The sequence below is a fragment of the Haliotis rufescens genome, unplaced genomic scaffold (assembly GCF_023055435.1).
Source record: "Haliotis rufescens isolate VD_foot unplaced genomic scaffold, xgHalRufe1.0.p SCAF_7, whole genome shotgun sequence".
Taxonomy (NCBI): Eukaryota; Metazoa; Mollusca; class Gastropoda; order Lepetellida; family Haliotidae; genus Haliotis; species Haliotis rufescens.
The window spans coordinates 59,355,562-59,377,297 of record NW_025964361.1 but is presented as its reverse complement, the minus strand read 5'-3'; the positions used below and the strand labels follow the sequence as shown (position 1 = coordinate 59,377,297).

Below are 21,736 nucleotides of genomic sequence, written 5' to 3'. Positions count from 1 at the left end.
GACATTGTGACTTCTTCACAGCATGCTCAACTTCTTTGATACTGTAAAGGCGACGTTTCGGTATAGATTCTTATACCGTTGTCAAGCAAGACTGAATGAGCTGTTGTTGTTGCATTACGTGTTTAAGAGGTCGCCTTCTGCCAAAGTAATTTCGGCTTACCTGTCCCTCTTTGGGACTCCTGTGTGTGAGTAGGGTACACATATCTATTGCGAGTTTGGTGTTCACGAATGTTTTGTTTTTGTATTGATCTGATTTCTATTTTCTTATATTGATCTGATTTCATTTTTAACCTTGGCTGCTCTGTTTATATACGTTCGAGTAGGTGTCTATCTCTCAGAAATAGAGTTAGTTTGGCCTTCACTGTTGTATCTCTTGGCTTAAGGAGATCTATGACAGATAGCGGATTCAACTGCAATTCTTGTTTTAACCTAGCCCGGGCTCGGGCATGGTCTTGACATTCTAGTAACATGTGATCAATGGTTTCAGCCTGATTGCAAGATGAACAAACCTTGTCATAGTGCTTTTTTGTGACCGAGTCTGAGGCGTGAGATAGCAATTTCAGTTTTCCTTTCATTTGAGTATGAGTTTGGCTTTTATTGGACCTTGGGTTGAACTGCCGATCTTACTTGCGTCCCATTGGGCTTGCCATCTTTCTGCTATGGAGGCTTTGATTTTGCTTTTTATCTCTAGTTTACTAAAGGTAATAGGATGTATATCCGCTTTGCCTAGAGCTAGCTTCGCCAGTGACTTTGCTTTTTCATTTCCATGAATATCTATGTGAGAGGGGATGCAACACAGCTCCACCTGTTGCCCTTGGTCCGATAGTTTTGTATATTCGTATAGAATATTGTTGACTGTTTGGCCTGGAGTTTGAGTTTCTGTCACTGATCGCTTGAAGTGCACTTAGCGAGTCTGACAGAACGACTTCCTTTGCTCCCGGAAGTTCCGGTATGAGTTCGAGTGCATGATGAATTGCCTCCAATTCAGCCGTGAATACTGACTGACCATCAGGCAAGCGAACTGAATGTGCTTGGGGCTTGGAGCTGTGGATATGGATCCCGTAACCAGCACTGTTGTTGATAGGATTCTTGGATCCATCAGTGTATATATTGTCCCAGGTAGTTTGATAGTGGTAGCTACTGATCGTAGTAGGTTTGGGTTTTCTTTTTTAGTGACTTCTGATGTTAAAGCAGTTACAACTTTGACAGTTTTTAAAGTCCAGGGAGGGTGTAACCCTTTGTAGTGACTTTCTCGAGGCTGAATGTCATCACAATTGTGACTTCGAATGAGTTCACGTATCCCAGATGGCTTTAGTGAGGGATTTTTTCGAGCTAGGGCTTCATCTCGAGTGTTTTGCCTTGTCAACCCAAAGGGTTTGATGTTCGTCCCCAGAACGATAATTTTGCCTGCTCTCTTCTTAGTTTCAATGGGAGTTCTCCCGTTTCTACTTGTGGTGCTTCTAGTGAGGTGCCTGTTGCTGCGCCTGTGGCCAGCATTCGGGCTCTGTATTGCATTCTGTCTAGGCGCCTCAAGACAGTATTTGATGCTGAATGAAAGGCCTCACAACCATAGTCAATTTTTGATCTGATAAAGAGATTTGTAGAGGTCCAGCTGAGTGTCCCTCGATGTGCCCAAAGATGTGCCTGAAATCGATGTTTCGGTATAGATCCTTATACCGTTGTCAAGCAAGACTGAATGACCTACATAGTACAGAATATATATATAGTAGGTGGAGGATTAACAGTAACAACAATTGCATACATGAGTAAGTAATGACAACAGAAGGATGATACTGTCAAAACATGACAGAGAACACATAGCTGGAAGCCAATGGGACATGAAGCCAAGTAGACAGAAAAAGGTTGTATAGGTTAAGTGATTATAGCTTAATGTGTTCATAGTAGGTGGATTGGATTAAATAGCCTTGATCTCTGTTGCTTGATGGCTTGTGGCGGCGTATGTGGACTGCTTCTGATAGTTTTCGTTTAATGAAATAATGGAGGATTTGGACGTTGTCCAAGTTGATGTTGTGATTAGGGCAGTTGCTGATATGGTCCGAGATGACCGATTTGTTGTCTGTTTCACCAGTTTCTTGGTGAAATTTGATCACAGTATATAATCATTAATCTTGTCATACAAATTGTATCTTGAGACAAGACGTAGCATGCTAAAAAGTGGTGATTTCGTGTCCCACTTAACTAGTGTTGCTTTATATCTAAACTGTCCAAGTCTGACTAGAAACATTCGTTTTAAAATATACATTACGTTTGAATTACATAGCTTACAGAAGTTTTTACAGTACTTATGTACACCCTCTCATAGACAATTGCTTTTTGAACAGGTAGATTTATCTTACCAATGTACAGATGTTCAGGCGACACTGATTTGTTACTACATCTTAAAGTAGTGATCACATGGTAGTTTAACTGCCACTTCTTTGCCATTTTTTGCAACGTTTAGATGCATTTGAAGATCTGTTGTGTAACAGCTGATCAATGTCGTGTCATCTGCAAACAGCATTCCTGGCATGGGCATCGTCCCCATGAGAGACATAGTCCACAAACAGAACTGCTTAGTACATGAAGTAAATCGCTGATATAAAGAGTAAAGAGCCATGCTGATATGACACGACCCTGACCTACACCCTGTTTAACAGGGAAAACATCAGAATTGAAGCCAGCTAAGCTAACACATGAGCTCACAGAATTGTAAGATGGACATTGATACCAAATTTAAGTAATTTATAAAAGAGACCGTCAAATCAAACACGATCGAAGGCTTTCTCGTTATCGATAATAATAAACAATAATTTAAACTGGTGAGGGTTTTTTTCGTTAAAGAATGAAATACCCTCCAGAAGAGTTTGGGCCGCCGTTTCAGCACCAGCATGTTTCCTAAATCGAAACTGCAGGGGATGAGGAAAGGCTACTTCGTCGCTTTTCCATTTTTCGATTCTGTTGAGAGGCATACTTTCGAAAACCTTACTTAGGACTGAAGTTAATGTTATGCCCCTGTAGTTAAGTGGATCATTTTTACCTTTTCCTCGTCCCTTAGAGTTCGCCAATATGATACACTTTGAGAATATATTGATGTTTAATAATATCATTGAATAATACAACATTATGCTTTAATAAAGATCTTCCGCGTACTTAGTATGTTCATTTGCGAGCTGTACATATCTTGGATAGTCTAAGACATATGTAACGTATTGAGATTAACTATTAATTTAATCCCTTTACATTTTCTATGTCGGGTACAACTCAAATGACACATGTAGATGGTTAAGTTGACTATTGGACAGTTGAAGGCATCCTTCTTGTAATACAGTCTTGTGACTCTGAATCATTATGCATAGATCTAAATATGAAACAGATGAAGCTGTCTCACTGGTCTCCTTTAGTTCCAGTTCAAGTGGGTTAATCAGTGGAAGGGAATTGGCTATTTGACCATTATTGAACGATTTCAGATCATCGAAATACCTGAAGCTCAGGTTAAACTTCTTGGCCAAATTACCTTGTTTTCAAGCATGTCACAAGCTTTGAATATATTTCATCATACAATGTTTCCATGTCTGACAAGCAGAATGCAATGTACATATATTAATATACATTTTTGTTTCTTCGTGTATTTTTTTAAGTGTTATACTTGCAGTACATACCCAAGCTTCTACATCCCCGCCTGCGCCTGTCGCGGCAGTTGGTGGTGCTGTTGGCGGCCTTGTCCTGTTGGTCCTGGTGCTGGTCCTCCTCCTCATCATCAGGTCAGTTTCACCCGCCTGGAAACAATGAACTAAATTTCTCATCAAAGTGTAAATAGGATACTGGTGACAATGTGCTTTTACTTGCCTTTGCATGTGTTTGTGATAGGTGCCACCTGTGGGGCAGATGCGCTCAGCTTTTTCACCTGGTACCATTACTATTTGATAGTGATTCATAAACAGATGCTTCCGATATAGTCGGAATCGTATAATCGACTCTGCTTTATACAGATATTCTATTTGATATGGAAAGGGTTTTGTCACTTTATGTAATTAATTATTTATAGGAGGAGAAGAAACAAAGGGAATAAGTCTCCTGATGGACCAATATTTGATGAGACGTCTCCAAGGAATAGAAAGCACCACGGTAATGATATGTTTGTTATCCAGCTTATGCATTATGGCCATAGTGGTTTTACTTCATATAATATATATTAGTTATATTGCAGTTGATACTGTTCTACAGTCGTAGTAACGCTGAAGATGTAATGTCGATTTGCTTACACACAGCTTTTACATGTGGTAGGTACATGTACGTGTCAATATTGAAATGATTTGTCATGGTGTATCACATGCGTTCCTTGATATAATCTTCGAAGTTACTATTCTGCTGGTCATGGTTTCAGGTGCTGATAACGTTTACATGAATGTTGCGTTTGAGGAGAACACTCTGTCTATTGGTGACAAAGATCATGACCATCCAGAGCATCCACAGGAAGCTGATTCCCAGAGTGTGGCCAACCTAGAGGAAGACGACAAGGACGCCCATGTTAACATACATCCGAAGGGGGAAGCAGTACCGGGTGTCTCAGGATGTAACTATTACAACTTGGGCGACCTTGGTCACGTTATTCCATTGTCTTCTCTTGAGGAAAGAGTACGTGAAATTGAAAATCATCCCCAAGAGGCATTTGAGGTAAAGTTGTGTTTTATTGAAAGACAAATGTCTGGTATGTATTTGGAGTCCTCTTCCTCAAACCAGTGTAGAATGTTGAGAAGGATAACGATAATACAAGTGCAGGTCATATATTTCTGAGTAAAAATAATAAACAAATAACAATAACCCCATGCAGGATTAATGCACAGATGTTTATAGTTGTTATGGTACGAAACGTTTTACATGTTCTTTTCAGTTGACGGTTTTCGTAAACAGTGTTTTCCTCAAGTTCTTTTCAGTTTTGCCAAGTTCACGAATTGTGAGCAGGTTCTTTTCACTTTTGCTAAGATGTCAGTGTTTGTGAATAGTTACTCTGTATGTCTTAGCGCTTGCCAGACGGATTTACCCACAGCTACTGAGAATCTCAGAAGGCAGGGAACAAAGGGAAGAACAGATTCAGGGGATACTATCCATGTGAGTATGAAATGACGTGCTTGCCTGCCTACTGATTAAATATAATAAGGCTTCCTGCTGAACACGCAATGTTCCATTTCCTAGATGACTACAACCGTGTGGTGTTGCACGGCGACAGTGACGGCAGCAGAGGCGACTACATCAACGCCAGCTACTTAGTTGTGAGTTTTGATATTGTGATTATTCAAATTACATGGTTATGAAGTTGTTTTCTCGTTCTTCTCCTTGTTAAGGTACATACCAATTCCTGTAATACAGTAGTACCATGAGCCCATGTTATGTAAACACACAGAGTAAATGTCCATTGCTCGTGTTTTACATTCAAGCATACAATTTAGAAGTGAACTTAACATACAACAGTTATGAATAACATCGTTTTTATCATGTCTCTTTCAGGGATACAATACTGACAATCGATACATTGCAGCACAAGGTAGTACACATGCTTATTGATAACAGCCGAGAACACGACATTTGAATAAACACAATTGATAACAACATTACCATTATCCAATAAATGTGTGTCAGTCTAGATGTATAGATTCAGTGTCATGTAACGGCTTTATTCGTTTTGATATCTATAACCATACGGTGTATTGTTTAATCAAATAACAGTAGCTGTGTCCTTGTCAGAATGATATTTAAGTAACGATAATAACACATAACACTTTTCCTAGGTCCCTACAAGTCGGATATTGTCGAGGATTTCTGGAGGATGATTTGGCAAGAAGGTTGCACGTCTATTGTCATGGTAACTGGGTTGGTGGAAGCCGGCAAGGTAGGACAGGATTTGTTTGAAGGAAGTGAATCATGAGTGGTTTTGGGAAAATGTTAAGAAATTATTGTGTGAATTTTGAACTTACGTGCTATGGTGAATCTTCAATGCAATATCTCAATATCTCACATTACTTATTTATATCCTATTTATATACAGACAATATTTAATCATGTAACAGAGCACAGCACTGAGCACATTCCCCACATTGGAACGTTGTTTACGTTGGTTTACAGGTGAAGTGCCTTCAGTATTGGCCTTCGGAGAAAGGACCAGAGAAGTTTGGTGACGTTATGGTTACGGTGGAAACAGAGACACGACTAGCCAACTACACCATCACCAAGTTGGCTGTTGAGAATGAAAAGGTGGACGTGAATCAGTCTGTACATCCTTGGTCATTAACATTAGTTATATTTTCAAGACATTGGAATCGGGTTTGGAGTAGGTAAACATAATAGAAAAGAAATAGATATTAGAGTACAGGTACAAAGGTAATAACGGTGAGAGATCAAAGAGAAAGTAAAATGTTTTAATATTAACTGTTTAAGCAGTTAAAACGAATTAAACAACTACCCAAGTTTCATGTAACAATCATTGAATAAATGTAACCAATGTGTGTGTGTCTGATTGTACTATGACCGGACTAATGCGGATTTTATAGTGCTGGCCCACTGAAATACCATGCGGCAGTTTAGCATGAACATCCCGCTCAGACACAGTATACTTTACTCCGATTCGACCAGTCCTTGTTTTATCCCCTTATTGCCGAGCGCTGGGGATCAAACCCTAAACCTATAATATCACATTGTTTAAATATCCCTTTGGGACGCTTTTGACATATTTCAGGGAAGCGAGATACGTGATATCTACCACCTTCACTTCACCAGCTGGCCAGATCATGGTGTTCCAGACACTGCTGCCCTTCTGGACTTCATGTGGAGGGTCAAGGTCATATCTGGACAACAAACAGAGCCGATCATAGTTCACTGCAGGTGAAAACACTACGACAAAAAGGGTGCCTCTATCTGTGTCTATACAGCTATTCACTCTTCACTCTTCACTATTTTGGCTTGTACCATATGATATTTCTTACGGAAAGGGTTTGTTGGATTTATATACACTTGTGTGTCTCCATAGCACTGATTAATAAAACGTTACATGTGTCAATATTTAACAATGCCGAAAGCCTTTTTGTAAAGACACTCAGTCGACCATCACTGCCCCTAACGAGAACAGAACATATCAATCGCATACTATTGTTTTGACAGAGAAAAAGTGGTTGACACAGAATTTTACGACAGACAACGAAACACTTGTTCCTGTCTAATAATATGTAGGGCCGATTAATCTTTTACCATGATTCGTATGCTTTAGTTGATTTACTGTCTCTTGTACTCAGTGCTGGTATAGGTCGGACAGGGACGTACATCGCTGTCGAGAGTCTTGTGGAACAGGCTAAGACAGAGGGCGTTGTAGACGTCGTCAGCTTTGTCTCCAACATGAGAGGGCAGAGGAAGAACATGATTCAGACAAAGGTAAGTAAATGCAGTAGTGGTTTCTTATTTTCTACTATATATTGTGACACAAGGATCATCAGAAATTGTTTCACTGAGAACTTTAAGGAATGCAATAACAACACTTTTAAAATCTTTGTACTGAAATATGAAAGTGACAATGGCATAAATTAACTTATTTTCTCTGTGCACCTTGGTCTCTGTCGTAAGATACGATTTTGCAAACACGAAACTGCTTTTTTAGTCGCGGAAACTAGGGGTGGTGAACCGTCCCTGTGTGTAAGACAGGAAGAATTTACGTTTCAAGGTTTTACATTAGTAATGAAATAATTTAATTTTCCGGTAGACAACTACAAAAAAGTATATAATGAATAGGATATTCCACGTGTCTCTTGAAATATCCTCTATTTATTATTGTTATGTACATGTACGTGTTTCTTGGGTTATTTTATGCATTACAATTGCTGCAAAGCTATAATGTCTATTTGAAAGAAACACAATTCAAAGCAACGTTACGCCCATCTGGCTCATTTATGTATTGTCTGTAGTTGTTACTTAAACACCTCTACACCCCCAGGAGCAGTACCTGTTCGTGTATCAGGCGGTGGCGAGGGCGGTGACAGAGGGTGATACGTCACTGGATTGTGACGTCATCAGAGAGATGAACCTGGATCACGTGTCGGCCATTGCTATGGGAAATAGGACTGTTCAACAACATATCAAGGCAGGGGGTGAAATTTACATCAGTGATGTTAATTCTCGATTGTGATCGCTTTGGAAGAGATGTTGCAATGACAAATAACATATCATACATGCACTTAAAACGGCAAATAACGAATAAAGTTCCGTTTAATATTCAGTAAGATCACTATTACTACATGCTAAAACCTATATTCATTCTTTTGCAGGTCTTGCAGAGTGATTTGCAAGGTATGCATACTTCCATTACAGTATAGCTAATTATATCATTTCATGTTGTGACATGTTAAATGTAATGATAAATGTTATCCATCTAATTGATAAGAATTGATGATAAAATGTTCAATAAGTAAATGAATATCTGATATTTTCGGCAATGCCATTTCTACTATAAACTGATGCATAATAGAAGGCTCTTAATTTGATACCGTTTGTAGTTTTCCTTCTTCAGTATGTTTTCGAGGTAGTTTGTTAAAGGATATTTATGACCACCACCTTGTCATGTCAGTTTAAAGGCTATCGTGACCTACTTTAAAAGTAAACATACATGTTTAAGTTTTGCAACAGTTATTGACATAATATGCAGCGCCTTCATGTTTCACTGATGTAATTGGTCAAGGTTCTTAGTTTAAGACTTGGCGTCTTGGACCTAGCATCACCCTTAACACCTTACAGAGTGTTCTCCAAAGGACGAACTTGCGACATTGCTTACTTTAAGAAAAGTGTTTTAATTATGGAAAAACGTATGATAATGGGGATGAATCAGAAGTTTGTCAGCACCAAACCCGTGCTCGAGGGTCTCATCAAAGTGTTAAATGTCAAATACCTTCATCACTTCGGGCTTTCTTCTCCCACCAAACTGTTACACCGTGATATAACTTGAATAGTGTTCAAAGCGACGTAGCAGTATCCTCTAAGTTTACATGTTATTCGCTTCCAGACCAACCCGACGATTCACTCTTCAAGACTGTACCAGTAAGTATATGTACTCCCCTATATGGCAGACATATTGTCAACACACCTGTCATTGGCGTGCCCTGGCGTAAATTATATCCCGTCCAAAAGTTGTTCTTAGTTTTTCACAGAATATATTTTAAACAACGAAAAGAGTGAATAATGTATTGTGTGTGCGTTAATTACTATATATTTTTCATCTCGTATATACTCTTCAAATGAAACTTATTTCCGCTTCACATTCATCAATTTTCTTTTATTTTCTCCAGTCATATACATCGCGGAATGGTTTCGTTATCATGACATCACATCTGAACAAAGAGAAAGTGTGGGAGACACTTTACAATAGTGACTGCCGAAGTATATTCACATACCCTACACATGATCAGGTTGGTTAAAATAAGATAAACATGTAACCTCTGCATGTGTTTTTCATATATTATAAGCTATCAAATGTTTAAGCATTACTGCTTTTAGTTTGAGGAGGTAGGGGGGCATGTAGGAATTAAATGCATCAAATTGTTTTTTTGTATAGCGTATGAGGGTAACTATATTTCTCTGTCAGATAAAGCCAACGGATAAATGTGGTATCCTTTGGGTTTTGTTCGGGTACATCTGCAAATATAAAAGATCGGATAGAGGCATTCACTACCTTCAGGATTCAATAACAAACATGGCTTCGCCCTTATCTATCGCTCATCGAGTCATTATTGATCATCGGAATTCTTAACACATTACTTGATAAGTGTTACCATGTTAAAAATACAAGTCTAAGATACCGAACAACAGTGTCTGACAAGTGGCGTAGCGGAGATCTCAGAGTTCAAGTACACATTGATTTATTAATTTTCACATATTTGCTGCAGTCATTACCAGAGTTAAAACAGTTGGATTTGCCTATAATAGTTTACCTTGTTCCATTTTGTCGTTATATAAGCCATCTCACTGCATTTGTTAACTTTATCACAAACCAGGCAGACGGGACATCGCAATAATTGGAGTAGCTTCTCGTTGGCAAAGGGCAGTTACTCTAGCGGGAGGATGGATGTCATTAAAAAATAATAGCAGCTACGCCACTGTCTTAAGACCTTGGAATTTGGAAGTTTCAGTTGGAACTATATTAACTGTTGTCATTGTCCGAGTGACAAATCACTGATCGACCTTGTGACGTAATATATCAATACGCATATTCCCGTAAAACTGGCTTTTGTTTAAGTACTGCCTGTGAGTGCCGAAAAAACTTTTTTGGGGATATAAATTAAGAATGACATTGTATGATAAAAAGGTTATCACGCATGGCATTATCTTATATTAGGAATAAACTCGCAACATGATACAGGATATTAGCCATCCCATAGCACACCCGCGTGATCACCTCTATTTACTCTCAAACCATGACATAACAGTGTAACAGGGTACATTGTATCTAGAAACAAAACAGACCAACTCATAAATGATTCTCTTTCAGTGTTATCTACCAACAGCTGAAACTTCAGTGACAACCAAGAGGTTCGAAGTGACTGTGTGCAGATCTACCCCATTGTCTGACAACATCATCCTGAACACGGTTGAAGTCAAATTAAAGGTACGCGTTCTTAACAAAATAAAGAATCTAGTTCTGTTTTAAACCTTGGTATTTAATTGGTTACTAACCTGGGGCATTTAATCTAGACACTGATATCCATATAACATGGATGTTTTAGTTTACTGGCTTAATTCATTACTTGTTATTATAAAAGAATATTCTGGGGTAACCTGCTTCTTACGAAATCTTAACTGTGTCAAAAATACATTAGGTAAGAACTAACAAGCTTTCTTCAAGCAATCACATTCTACATTTTTCCTCCAGGATAGTGGCGAAGTCACTGTTATGCAACACTACCACAACACCGGAAGTGCACGTGACGCAGAACTTGATTTGCTAATTGATAGCCTTCTGACATGGACCAATGATCCGGAACGAGTCTGCAGCATGATCATTTCTGAGTAAGTATATACGGAACCATCTAGGCACTTGATCACCTCAGGATCATGTCCTTTCTGTAACAAAACAACTACACTGTCACCGAACACACCACATGCCTTGAGCATGACTATGTGTATTTCAGCTGTATGAGCGAGTGTCGACTCCTGGTGCTTCTTGTGAACATCGCCAGCAGACTGCAGGACGACGGCAGAGTGGACGTCATCAACAACATGCGACAACTTTACACGCGTCTGGGAGGTCCACCATTCACAGAGGTAGTCGCAGAGATCTTTGCTGATCAGAGACAGTGTAGCCTGCGTGTAGCTTGACTTAGTCATGTCATTCATGTCATTACTCCGATCCCCGATCGTGTCAAACCCGATGGGGTTTGACGTTAAAGAGATAACACAAAGACTCGTCAGCTAGAAAAGTCAGATTACTGTGTCTGAGTTGAGTATCCATGATACACTGCCGCGTAGTATCTTCGTGCTGTGAGCTAGCACTATAAAACGCATATTAGTCTGGACTAGTACAAGCAGACACACACGCACACACGCATAGCTAAATGACCGTCGGTATAAAAGTACATCAATCTTAAACACGACGTTAAATCCCATTGCACCTGACATCATGTCATTGCTGTTTAACGATTATCTATTTTATCATGGATATGGAATCATTATTTAGAATATATTGGCACCCTCTATTTACCATGTTCTCCACTAACAGCGTCTGAACACAGCCTGTGTCATAATCTCATGTAACCTTATATTCCAGGCTGACGTGAGACTATGTCTGGAGTTTACTCAGCGGCGACTGGAGACACGCGGAGTTAACGCCAACATGTGACAACAAGAACCGAATCTTCCATGGAAGCGACTGTATGAAACAGTGGCCTAAAGGAAACGTTCAATATTTTAGACAAACAATGACATAATATCACAGATTACCCATATTCTGTAAGCCTGCAAATTTGAGGACATCATACCGTCAAAATATGAAACACACTGGAAGCTTGAATCCTTGAATTCAATTTTATTAGGGAAAATAATTTTCATAGTTTTAATGTTGTTACATTCATCATATTTTTATGAACTTGCTATTTTGCGTTGTATTATTCATGACCTCTTGTTGCTAGGCAAAACCCGGTTTTCTGGTTGCACTCGTAGCAAATTATTTGTTTATGAAATCCATATGCACATCTTTTTTATTTTCTCTTTCCGATTTGTATGTTATATATTGCTGGCTAAGTGAATGCGATTTCTAGATGCACATGGACGTAATTTCTCTCTCTCTCTCTCTCTCTCTCTCTCTCTCTATATATATATATATATATATATATATAAAGATATACAAAGATATACATATATATATATATATATATATATATATATTATGAAAGTCGCAAAGTATAAATAAACAATTTCATATCTTTGTAACGTTTGCACGTTTTTTTCGAATTTGATATTTATTGCATAGCGATTGATTTGATTTAACGAAATTACAGAAATATGGACAGGTTCTTTCAAATGTATTGATTCGATTCTTGTGAAGACAGATACTGAGTATGCATTTACTTTTGGTTTTACTAGCAAGGTAACTTGGCAGAAGAAAGCTTTTTCAAAAGTTAAAAACTAGCTGCAATTTAGGTAGCAAATATATTTTGATTGGACAAGCAATGTCACAACATGTCACAGATTTATTTTGAAATGGTCTACAAATTAACACTAAAGCTTGGTTGGTGTGTCAGCGAAAACATATATCAACCATACGTTATTCTGTGTAACTCAGAATCATAACTCTTCTGAGTTATGATCTCCAGTTGTCAGCCTCAAATAAAATGTGAGATTTTATATGATCACGCAATTATAATTTCATATATTAAAAATACGTTTAACTCAAAAACTTCCGTGTCCTTCATATTATTTTTAGGTTTCATTTTCTTTCCGTCTTCCATAACTGAATGAGCGTGAGTTGTAAGTTACTGAAGAACTAATTTCATCCGATATTGCTACTGGGGCGTCTTCCATGAACTGACTCACTTGCTGTATTAAACGTTTTCATAAGGCATTGGGCATTTCGACAAAGCACATAAAATATCACTTACGATAAGTAAGAAAAGCAACTTCTTCACATTACGGGTGAAATGCTGACAAAACACGGATCAGGACCAATCGGTAATTCAAATTCACGATCAACGGATCCTGGTGAGACGAGGATCACGTTCATCCGATTCTGACGCCACAGGCCACTTGGCAACCCATTGCTCTTGAAGCAGGAATATATGAATGAATTACCGAAACGTTTGTATTCATTGTGCCACTGACCTAGAATAGGTATGAAATATAAGCGGCCATTATTATTTATGTGAACTGTATCTGCGATGTTCAAGTAAATGGCATAGCAACTACGATGATGTACGAATATTCACCTCCAGCCACATCAACGACCAAATACTTCTGAACTTCAAGATGTAAAGATGAAACAGAAATCAACCACTTGTTCAAATCCAAGCTTTATCAATTGTCTGGTGAATCAGTATTCCCTGTCCCCAAAATTTAACCCAGTGATTTGTTTATGAGAGTTTTGTTATCTTTACCGGCAACAACATTCCCGTCAGTTAGGAGGACGCCATGGTCTACATCGTTGTTTATGACATGTCCCTACATGGCTGGGTATTCATCATGTTCTGCTTCATTATTATGATAAACATATATAATCCACATCACTATTCATGCTATCCGATATGTAAGTATAGTTATTTCCCTTGAATGAAGTTTTATCTTTACAACCCATATAGGAAAAGAAATTCAAACTGATTTGTTTAATAATCGCCCAGTTGGGGCTTGTATTAGCCCCTTAATGCCGAGCGCCAGGCAGGGTAACAACAAATATCATCTTACAACGTCTTTTGACATGACGCTGCCGTGAGATCGAACACCTAACCTTCTACTCAAAGGGGGGCGGTGGGGTAGCTTAGTGGTTAAAGCGTTCGATCGTCACGACGAAGACCCGGGTGCGATTCCCGACATGGGTACAATCTGTGAAGCCAATTTCTGGTTTGCCCCGATGTGATATTGTTGAAATATTGTTAAAAGCGGCATAAGGCTGTACTCACTCATTCACTCTACTCCAAGGGCAGTCGCTCTACCACTAGACCACGGAGGCGGTCGAAAATAGAGGAAAAACTTCTAATCAGATAATATTATGAACTTATAACAATGTGGTATTATTGTATTACTATTAGTACTTTGGCTGATAATTCAGAAGGATATTGTGATTAAATGTTTCACAGGAGGATAAAAGCTTTTTCATATGAAGTGGGTGCTACCGTTCCTATTGTGTCTCATTCAAATTATAGCCAAGAGTTGTATCGCTATCAGTCTTGCCGCATAGTTTATTTGAAAATCAAAAACGATCAACATAATATCATCTGCTGTGTCATTCATCGATATGTTTTGATGAACAACATAATATAAGAGAGAGAGGGAGCTTGTTAGTAAATTTGGGATTATTACAGATCCAACCTCAACAGTATCATCCTCGTAAAATTCCAAATATGAATCTTGGTTTCTGCAGCCAGGAGAAGGAACTGTCATGGAAAAGTTTCAATCACTTGCTTCTAAGTACTCATGCACCTACTTCTTATCAACACAAAAGGCCAAAGCCAGAGAATCATCAGTCTCGAATGTCCACCAAAACAGATTCAATAAGGCGGAAAAAGAAAAAAAAGTGACCAAAAATATATGATAACACCTGTTCACTTTGTACACATGCATTATAAGGCAATGTGAAGGCGTAACAAAGTGTGGCAGAAATATAATGCCTTAACATTAACCTGATAGCTCCTCAATGAATGTCTATTTCAAACTCACATTTACTGTATAGGTGATGATATGTGAAGACAAGGTGCGTTTATGGATAACAACGTCTTTATAAAGAGGTTCAGCCCTTCTTCTTGACCCCTTCATGAGGAGAATACTGAGTGAAGGTATATACACATATGTAATATTGTTCATATATATACATACATATATTCTTACACGGGTCAGGGGGGCGGTCGGGTAGCCTAGTGGTTAAAGCGTTCGTGAGTCACGCCGAAGACCCGGGTTCGATTCCCGACATGGGTACAATGTGTGAAGCCCATTTCTGGTGTCCCCCGCCGTGATATTGCTGGAATATTGCTAAAAGCGGCGTAAAACCATATTCACTCACTCACTCACTACACGGGTCAGGATTAAAGTATAGTGTTCGATCAACTATACCTGGTGATAGAACGTAAATGCTTTCATCTATATTCATTTCCATATGATGTATGTTTACCTTATTCAATAACATAAGCACAAATACATACGAAATCACATGATTTGATTAGTTTAGGATAATGCTTTAGCAGAAGTAGATGCTGTACCACTGCAAGAAAAAACACAAAGACTTGAGTCGGATGTAAGGCCACAGGTTTATATACAGAAAAGTACAAGGACTGGAGAACACTCCTGGGCTGGGAAACGCTAAACACGACTGTCAACCCGAATGGTGCCCGGACAGAACATATACCTACAACAACTAAATTCAGCTACAATATGGGTTATTTCCCTTTGTTTAGAGCATGTGAAGCACAATTCCTGAATAATACACTGATAAGGTGCACTATTAAACCAGGAAGAGTAGCTTCCCTTGCACTATTAAACCAGGAAGAGTAGCTTCCCTTTGACCGTGGAACAAAACTGCAACGGGAGAAAACCCCTTGAATTGGAATAATGTAAGATTAACCAAAATAATGCATTTTTTTAATTAATAATAAAATTAATTATTATACCTTTCTTAAAATAGATCAGGTTTTCAATCGTATCATACACACTTCTTTCCAAATATTGCGCATACAGTATGTTGATGTGTTGATAACACTTCACTAGAGGAAGCTATTATCGTGTGGCGTGTCTGATTGTGGTTAATCACATGCTCCATTGCCCAGTAGACAATGGTCTGCTTTCCTGTGTTATTATAGCAGTTTTTTCATGTGTAAACATGTTTTCAGGGTTCACCCTCCTCTTATATCTTTGTCCCCAGTGGGGTGGCCATGCTTTTATACTAAATAAACCAATGGAAAATCATTTGTTCTGGGTTTTTTCATACCTCAACCGTGAGACTTACCTCACTGTTTTACTTTCCTTTGTCAACAGGTATTTAATAAGTAATTTACTTGTTCTGATCGCTATATGGCTGCAATATTGCCGATGCGATGATAAGTCTTAACTCACTCACTCACTCTTACATCGTAGTTGGATGGCTCTGCCATGTTCATGTCCACATGCTTATCCTGCAAATCACTAAGTAGTCTGTCTCCACTAATATAATCTTCCAAGTAAAAATATGTGTACACGTAAAGTGGCCATGTTCTTCACGGCCTTGCACTTTTGCGTCAACTCATTGATTAAAGTTTGTTTATCAAACAGGATGCTGTGGCCACAGAATATGACACATGGGGCACCTTACCGAACAACCGAACAACCGAACAACACGAACAATATGCAATCAACATTGATTAAGGTAAATTTAAGCTTCATGCTTGTCATTGTTGTTTATTCAGATGACACTTGGTTCTTGAGCTGCTAGACCATAATATACCATACTACGGATGATAACTATGACAACCGACAGAACTGTATATTTACATATGTAAGACAGTATGGACATTGCCTCAGTGGAGATACTGTATACTCCATATAAAATTTCCAATGCCTGTTAGTTTTTGGTTTACCAAACATCCCCTGTTGCCCTTCCATATCTAGTTATAAAAACTGGTTATTCTGTCTGACCAATTACTAACATAACACAAATGGCGTGTGCTTTGATGGATGAAGAGTGATGAGAGTGTGTTTGTCTGATTCCTGTGACCAAGGCAACACAGAGGGAATATCTCATTTCATGAATCTAACACTAATTCCTAATCTGACACTCAGGGGATTGTGTGTGTCTGATTCATATACCGAGTATGCCATGGATGGCGTGTGTATGCATTTTCCATGACTTATAGAACAAAATAAATCAATGATACATATAAGTACATAGGACAGATGGAGTGTATTCACACAAATAAAAACATAGACAAATAAATAATTACTCGTGGCTCTGAGCATTGACAATATATAACCTTTGCATAAACATCTCCGAGTGCAGGTGCTTAGACTTGTCTAAATCAATGCTCACACAAATAATCATGTATCTACATTTAGTTCATCAGCGAATATTCGCTGAACTTTTGTTGTAAGTAAAGTAAGCGTCCAACAGGATATATGTCTAATGGTCACACATTTTCATAACGCAGGTCGTAGTACGTGCACCGTAGCCGTTAACTGAACTTGCTGTTACAGATAAAGGTTTGTGTCTGCCTTTTGAATTGTCAAATTGTCTCCTTTACCTGTCAATTTGAAAAGCATGGTGCCTTTTGCATTACCTCTGTCTGTTAAAGAGTTCCATTTCCATTTTGACATTTATTGTACACAACAGACGTAATTCAAAATTGAAATCTAGTTTTAAGTTTCAATAAAATCACTGATTGCTCTGGTGTCACTAGAGTTTTGTTTACATGCACTTGTGGCATTGCTGCTGTGCTGCGTCAGATAAAATAAGCTACCTTTTTTATTCAAGTTGTGTTTAGCAATTTCGCGAGCACCTCTGTCATGATTGATTTTCAGTGGTCCATTCATATTGTTTTCGCCATAATTATTTTCCTTTTACACCCAATGAATTGTGTTTCGTTGGATAATCGAAACTCGTTATTCTCTGGCGATGACGTTTCATATTAATTTTACATAGCACCGTTAAACCAAATGCAAACGAAAAGGTCTCAACATATCCTCATACGTCGCAAAGGTAATGGAGATTGAGCCCGATGATATCACAAGGGTTGAATTGCAGTGTGTTAATATGCATACATGGATTATGTATGTGACACGGGGTATGCTGCTTTGCATTTATAACCTGAAATAGCATGTGAACATACACAATTGAAGCAAGTTTAAAGTGACGATTTGGAGTCCTCGGTGCTCAATAAGTGTTGTAAAAAGCAATTATAAATAGAATGCGGTGCATTGTATGTCCTGGCTGATTATCCGTCACCGTACCCCTGTTATTCTTCTCTCAAAAAACGTTTTCATTTGACCAATATTCTACCACGCATAAGCTGTGCTGTTTTGGGAGTGTCGTGGTCTGTCTCTCCTTAAATGTATAATTAAATGTACTAAGTACAATATAGTGTTGCTTAATGTATTCAATTCTAACGTCAATATAGCAGTTATTCACAATCTAATTTTAGACATTTACTCTCCCACTATTGCATATTTTGAATGTAATGATAATGAAGTATTCTGAATCCATACCTATAGTAGTTCCATTTGTTGCTTTGGTTTTTTTTGAACCAACTTGATTGAATTTAATGGCATAACAAAACGTATCTTTGTACTGATGATCCAAACTATGTGGTGTCTCACGTTATCCCACTTTCAATATGTCCCTGTTTTGACCTTTAAGCATTACCCTTAACTACATTAGGGAGGAACATAAAGTCCCGTCAGCACCACATTATTGGATTTAACCAAAGTGGTAAAAGTCTAAGACCTGCACCATTTGGGGCTTTCTACCCACATCAAGCTGACACCCTGATTTATGTGAAATACCGTGCAAGCGGCGGTGACAAAACTCACTCATTCTTCAGAATAACATTGCAAACAACATTTATACTCATCATACAAAGGAAACACATTCTTCCGTCAACGCAGGCGCCCAACCATAAAATACCGTCATTGTGGCATGCCCATACACTTGTGCACTTTGTCCACGTTATGTATAAACATGCCCTTGAACCTACAAAAATACATGCATTTTAGATATTTACATTGTATGAAAGCAGAACCCCGCTTATAGACTACAATGTGTATTTTAAAGGTGAGCAGCATAACATTTACCCGTGTAGTAATAGGTGGCCCCATCTGCACGGCCAAGCAGAATCAACTTCCTGGTTGTCACACGTGGTGGGTGTGTGGATACTGACTGCTCAGTGTTTCCTGCGTGTTGGATACAGCTCATATCAGGTAGGTTTTCAGTCATTGTATGTTGCTTTTTAAGTTGTTGTTAGTCTTTATTTCACCTAGGACAGGATACGTTCTCATTTACCTTCTTGTAACACTGTTGCCACCCAAGGTTAGTTTCAGTCATGATAAATGTCATCACCAATGAGCAGGCTTGGCCCAGTTAGCTTTACGTTTCAACTAATTTGTGTTCTGGAGCGCAACGGGATGAAACGATATATTTCTTCGATAAAGTCACCTTGAAAAGCACAAATTCATGTGTCAATGAATGTCAATGGTACACATCCCTATGTCACACAGAGTTGCTGTTCGGTGGGTATCACTTAACATACAGTAATGTAAGTAAGTGCAGCTATGGAACATTGCAATAAGAACTGTCTCAGAACATATGGAACTCATTTATAAGTTTATTGTTTTAGAAAACTATTAATGGTATCCATTATATATAACATGCAACTAAACATTGTTGGTAATCGCTCTTTCTGTAGCAGTTGGCAGCTGATGTATGGGTATGACTATCCTTTGGGATATGCACAATGAGTAAGTTGTAACTTACAACCATCAGTAGAGGTACACCTTAGAATGCCACAGGGAAGTAGATTTGTTCTCTTTCATATTCAGGGAGACTTAATCACATTATGTTGTAATATACAGCCTTTCACTGCGAGTTTTAAACATTATCGTACCTCAATCTGATAACGAACTCAAATAGCCAAGTCTTCATAATGTATTATCATGACATTATTACTTTTATCTAACACTAGAAGGAAGTTGTGCGTGTTTTCCTGATAACTTGCATACCCATGTGTGTACTGCAGCTTGATCATGATACGCTCAAATACACACTTTGCAGTCACATTGAGTCATGGTCCGTATGCATGCTCTTCACCTATCCACACTATTAAGGATGTATGACTGTCATAGAAATTAAGTATGCAACATCTGCTGCAAACTCTCAATTTAGTCGACAGCCGCCAATGACTCCATACAACTACTATAATACAAAAGTCGTGAGTGTCGGTCTCATTGATTATATTATTATGGTTTGTCTGACTCATTTGTACCATAACACAGTGAGGGAGAGTGTCTGATCCCTACACACAGGACACTTGTTGTGCGCATCTCTTTCATGCAACTAATGTAAAACAGTTTTCAATTCATAAACTTATGAAGGTAGACTTTTCTCACTTTATGAAAAGTCTCGACATATGCGGTGATCGTAAATGCGCCACCCATCAAGAACATACCATCTGAAAATGTTACTTGGTCACAAACGTGTCAACGTTATGAATTTTAATACGCTTCCATTTATGAAATATTTCCTTGACGAATTGACCGAAATGAGACGTTTGTTTAAATATGAATTCTGAGCCTTATGTATATTTATGTGATCAAGGACAAAGACAGACATGCATTTCAGATGTTTACATGTTTATTATAGGGTGTGCAGTACTAGATGTACCCGTGTTGCAATAGGTGACCCGGTTTTGCAAACAAGGGGAACAACTTCCTGGTTGTCCAACATGGGTGTGTGGCGACCGACTGTCAGCGTGGTGTTGTCAGCCTGTTTAATGCAACTTGTAGCAGGTAAGTTGTAGTAAACATCTTGTTTTTTGTCGACTGGCTGACCGGTCACGTATTGCTATATGGCCAGTCCGTACAACGAGGGTACAAGTTGTTTTGATCCGTTCTGGACCCTGGGTCGTGTTAAGGTCCGGACTAGTACAAGCAGCCAGAAACACACGTGCATGCGCGATGATATGTAAATGAAATAACCTTGAACGGAACGTTAAATCCTACTTCATCTCCATAATTAAAAAGCCGTATTTCTAATCCTTCTCTGAGCAGTCACACGCTGTCATTCTTCACAAAATTTCCACAGGTTACCAATTTTCCCCAAGTATGATATTTCCGTCTTGTATGAGATGTAAACTATCGATACAGGCAGTGGTGATGTGTCATATAATTATATATCCCAGGTTAGCAACATTGAAGCAAATAATGACATTTGAATCTGTTTGGAATGACTTCCCAATCGTCAACGTTCCTTGTATGTCGAGCAATATTCTATTAACTCTAGCCTTTGGTGCCTACATTTTCACAACTTTTGAGGTAAATCGAGCACGTTCTTTCCACGAAGGTTTCAAAGAGTGCCATGCGACACTTGCTAAAAAACTCCCAAGTAAAGATTTCATTCATAAACGCATGCTCGTGATATGGTACAGTCAACTCTGAAAGAATATGCTTTGTCACTTTTAATCATTTGAAATTAAGAGGTCATGTTATGGAACACACCCTGATAGGCAGTCAGCGTGACACAGATTTGCTGCTTTGTTTGGCACCATTATAGATGCATTAATGTAAGTAAGTACATCAATGAAAGCAACGATTTCAACAATGCAAAATTAACTTTTTTGTATATATTACTTTTCAGAAAAGAATGAATTGCAAAATACAGACCAACCTGTTGATTTTATAGAAATCAGTAAACCATATGACCATAAACCATCATATGAAATCGTAAGAAGAAAACGTATTAAAAAGTAGTTATATTTTCAGTGCATGGAACGAATATGTACGTTAAGGAAGCAGTATGTTGCACTGATAGGAAGAATGTGAAATGGAAAGT

The 21,736-nt window shown here is 38.4% G+C and overlaps 2 protein-coding genes and 1 long non-coding RNA gene across 3 annotated transcripts; all 3 read left to right on the top strand.

The window, feature by feature from the left end:
- The first annotated feature begins 3,059 nt into the window (after positions 1 to 3,059).
- On the top strand, positions 3,060 to 5,261 carry LOC125376059. Its single transcript, XR_007218935.1, has 5 exons — positions 3,060 to 3,761; positions 4,046 to 4,125; positions 4,385 to 4,674; positions 5,022 to 5,109; positions 5,194 to 5,261. It is a non-coding gene; the product is annotated as an uncharacterized LOC125376059 (long non-coding RNA).
- A 916-nt stretch (positions 5,262 to 6,177) lies between these two features.
- Positions 6,178 to 8,167, top strand: LOC125376248 (receptor-type tyrosine-protein phosphatase epsilon-like). Its single transcript, XM_048388235.1, has 4 exons — positions 6,178 to 6,267; positions 6,731 to 6,876; positions 7,284 to 7,419; positions 7,976 to 8,167. The coding sequence occupies exons 1-4, from the start codon at positions 6,178 to 6,180 to the stop codon at positions 8,165 to 8,167; spliced, it is 564 nt and encodes a 187-aa protein (XP_048244192.1).
- Positions 8,168 to 8,992: 825 nt separating this feature from the next.
- On the top strand, positions 8,993 to 12,319 carry LOC125376058. The gene is made up of 6 exons (XM_048387382.1): positions 8,993 to 9,072; positions 9,321 to 9,440; positions 10,520 to 10,636; positions 10,901 to 11,037; positions 11,160 to 11,292; positions 11,795 to 12,319. Exons 2-6 carry the CDS (start codon positions 9,351 to 9,353, stop codon positions 11,864 to 11,866), a joined length of 549 nt encoding a protein of 182 aa, XP_048243339.1. The 5' UTR covers positions 8,993 to 9,072; positions 9,321 to 9,350; the 3' UTR covers positions 11,867 to 12,319.
- The last annotated feature ends 9,417 nt before the right edge of the window (positions 12,320 to 21,736 follow it).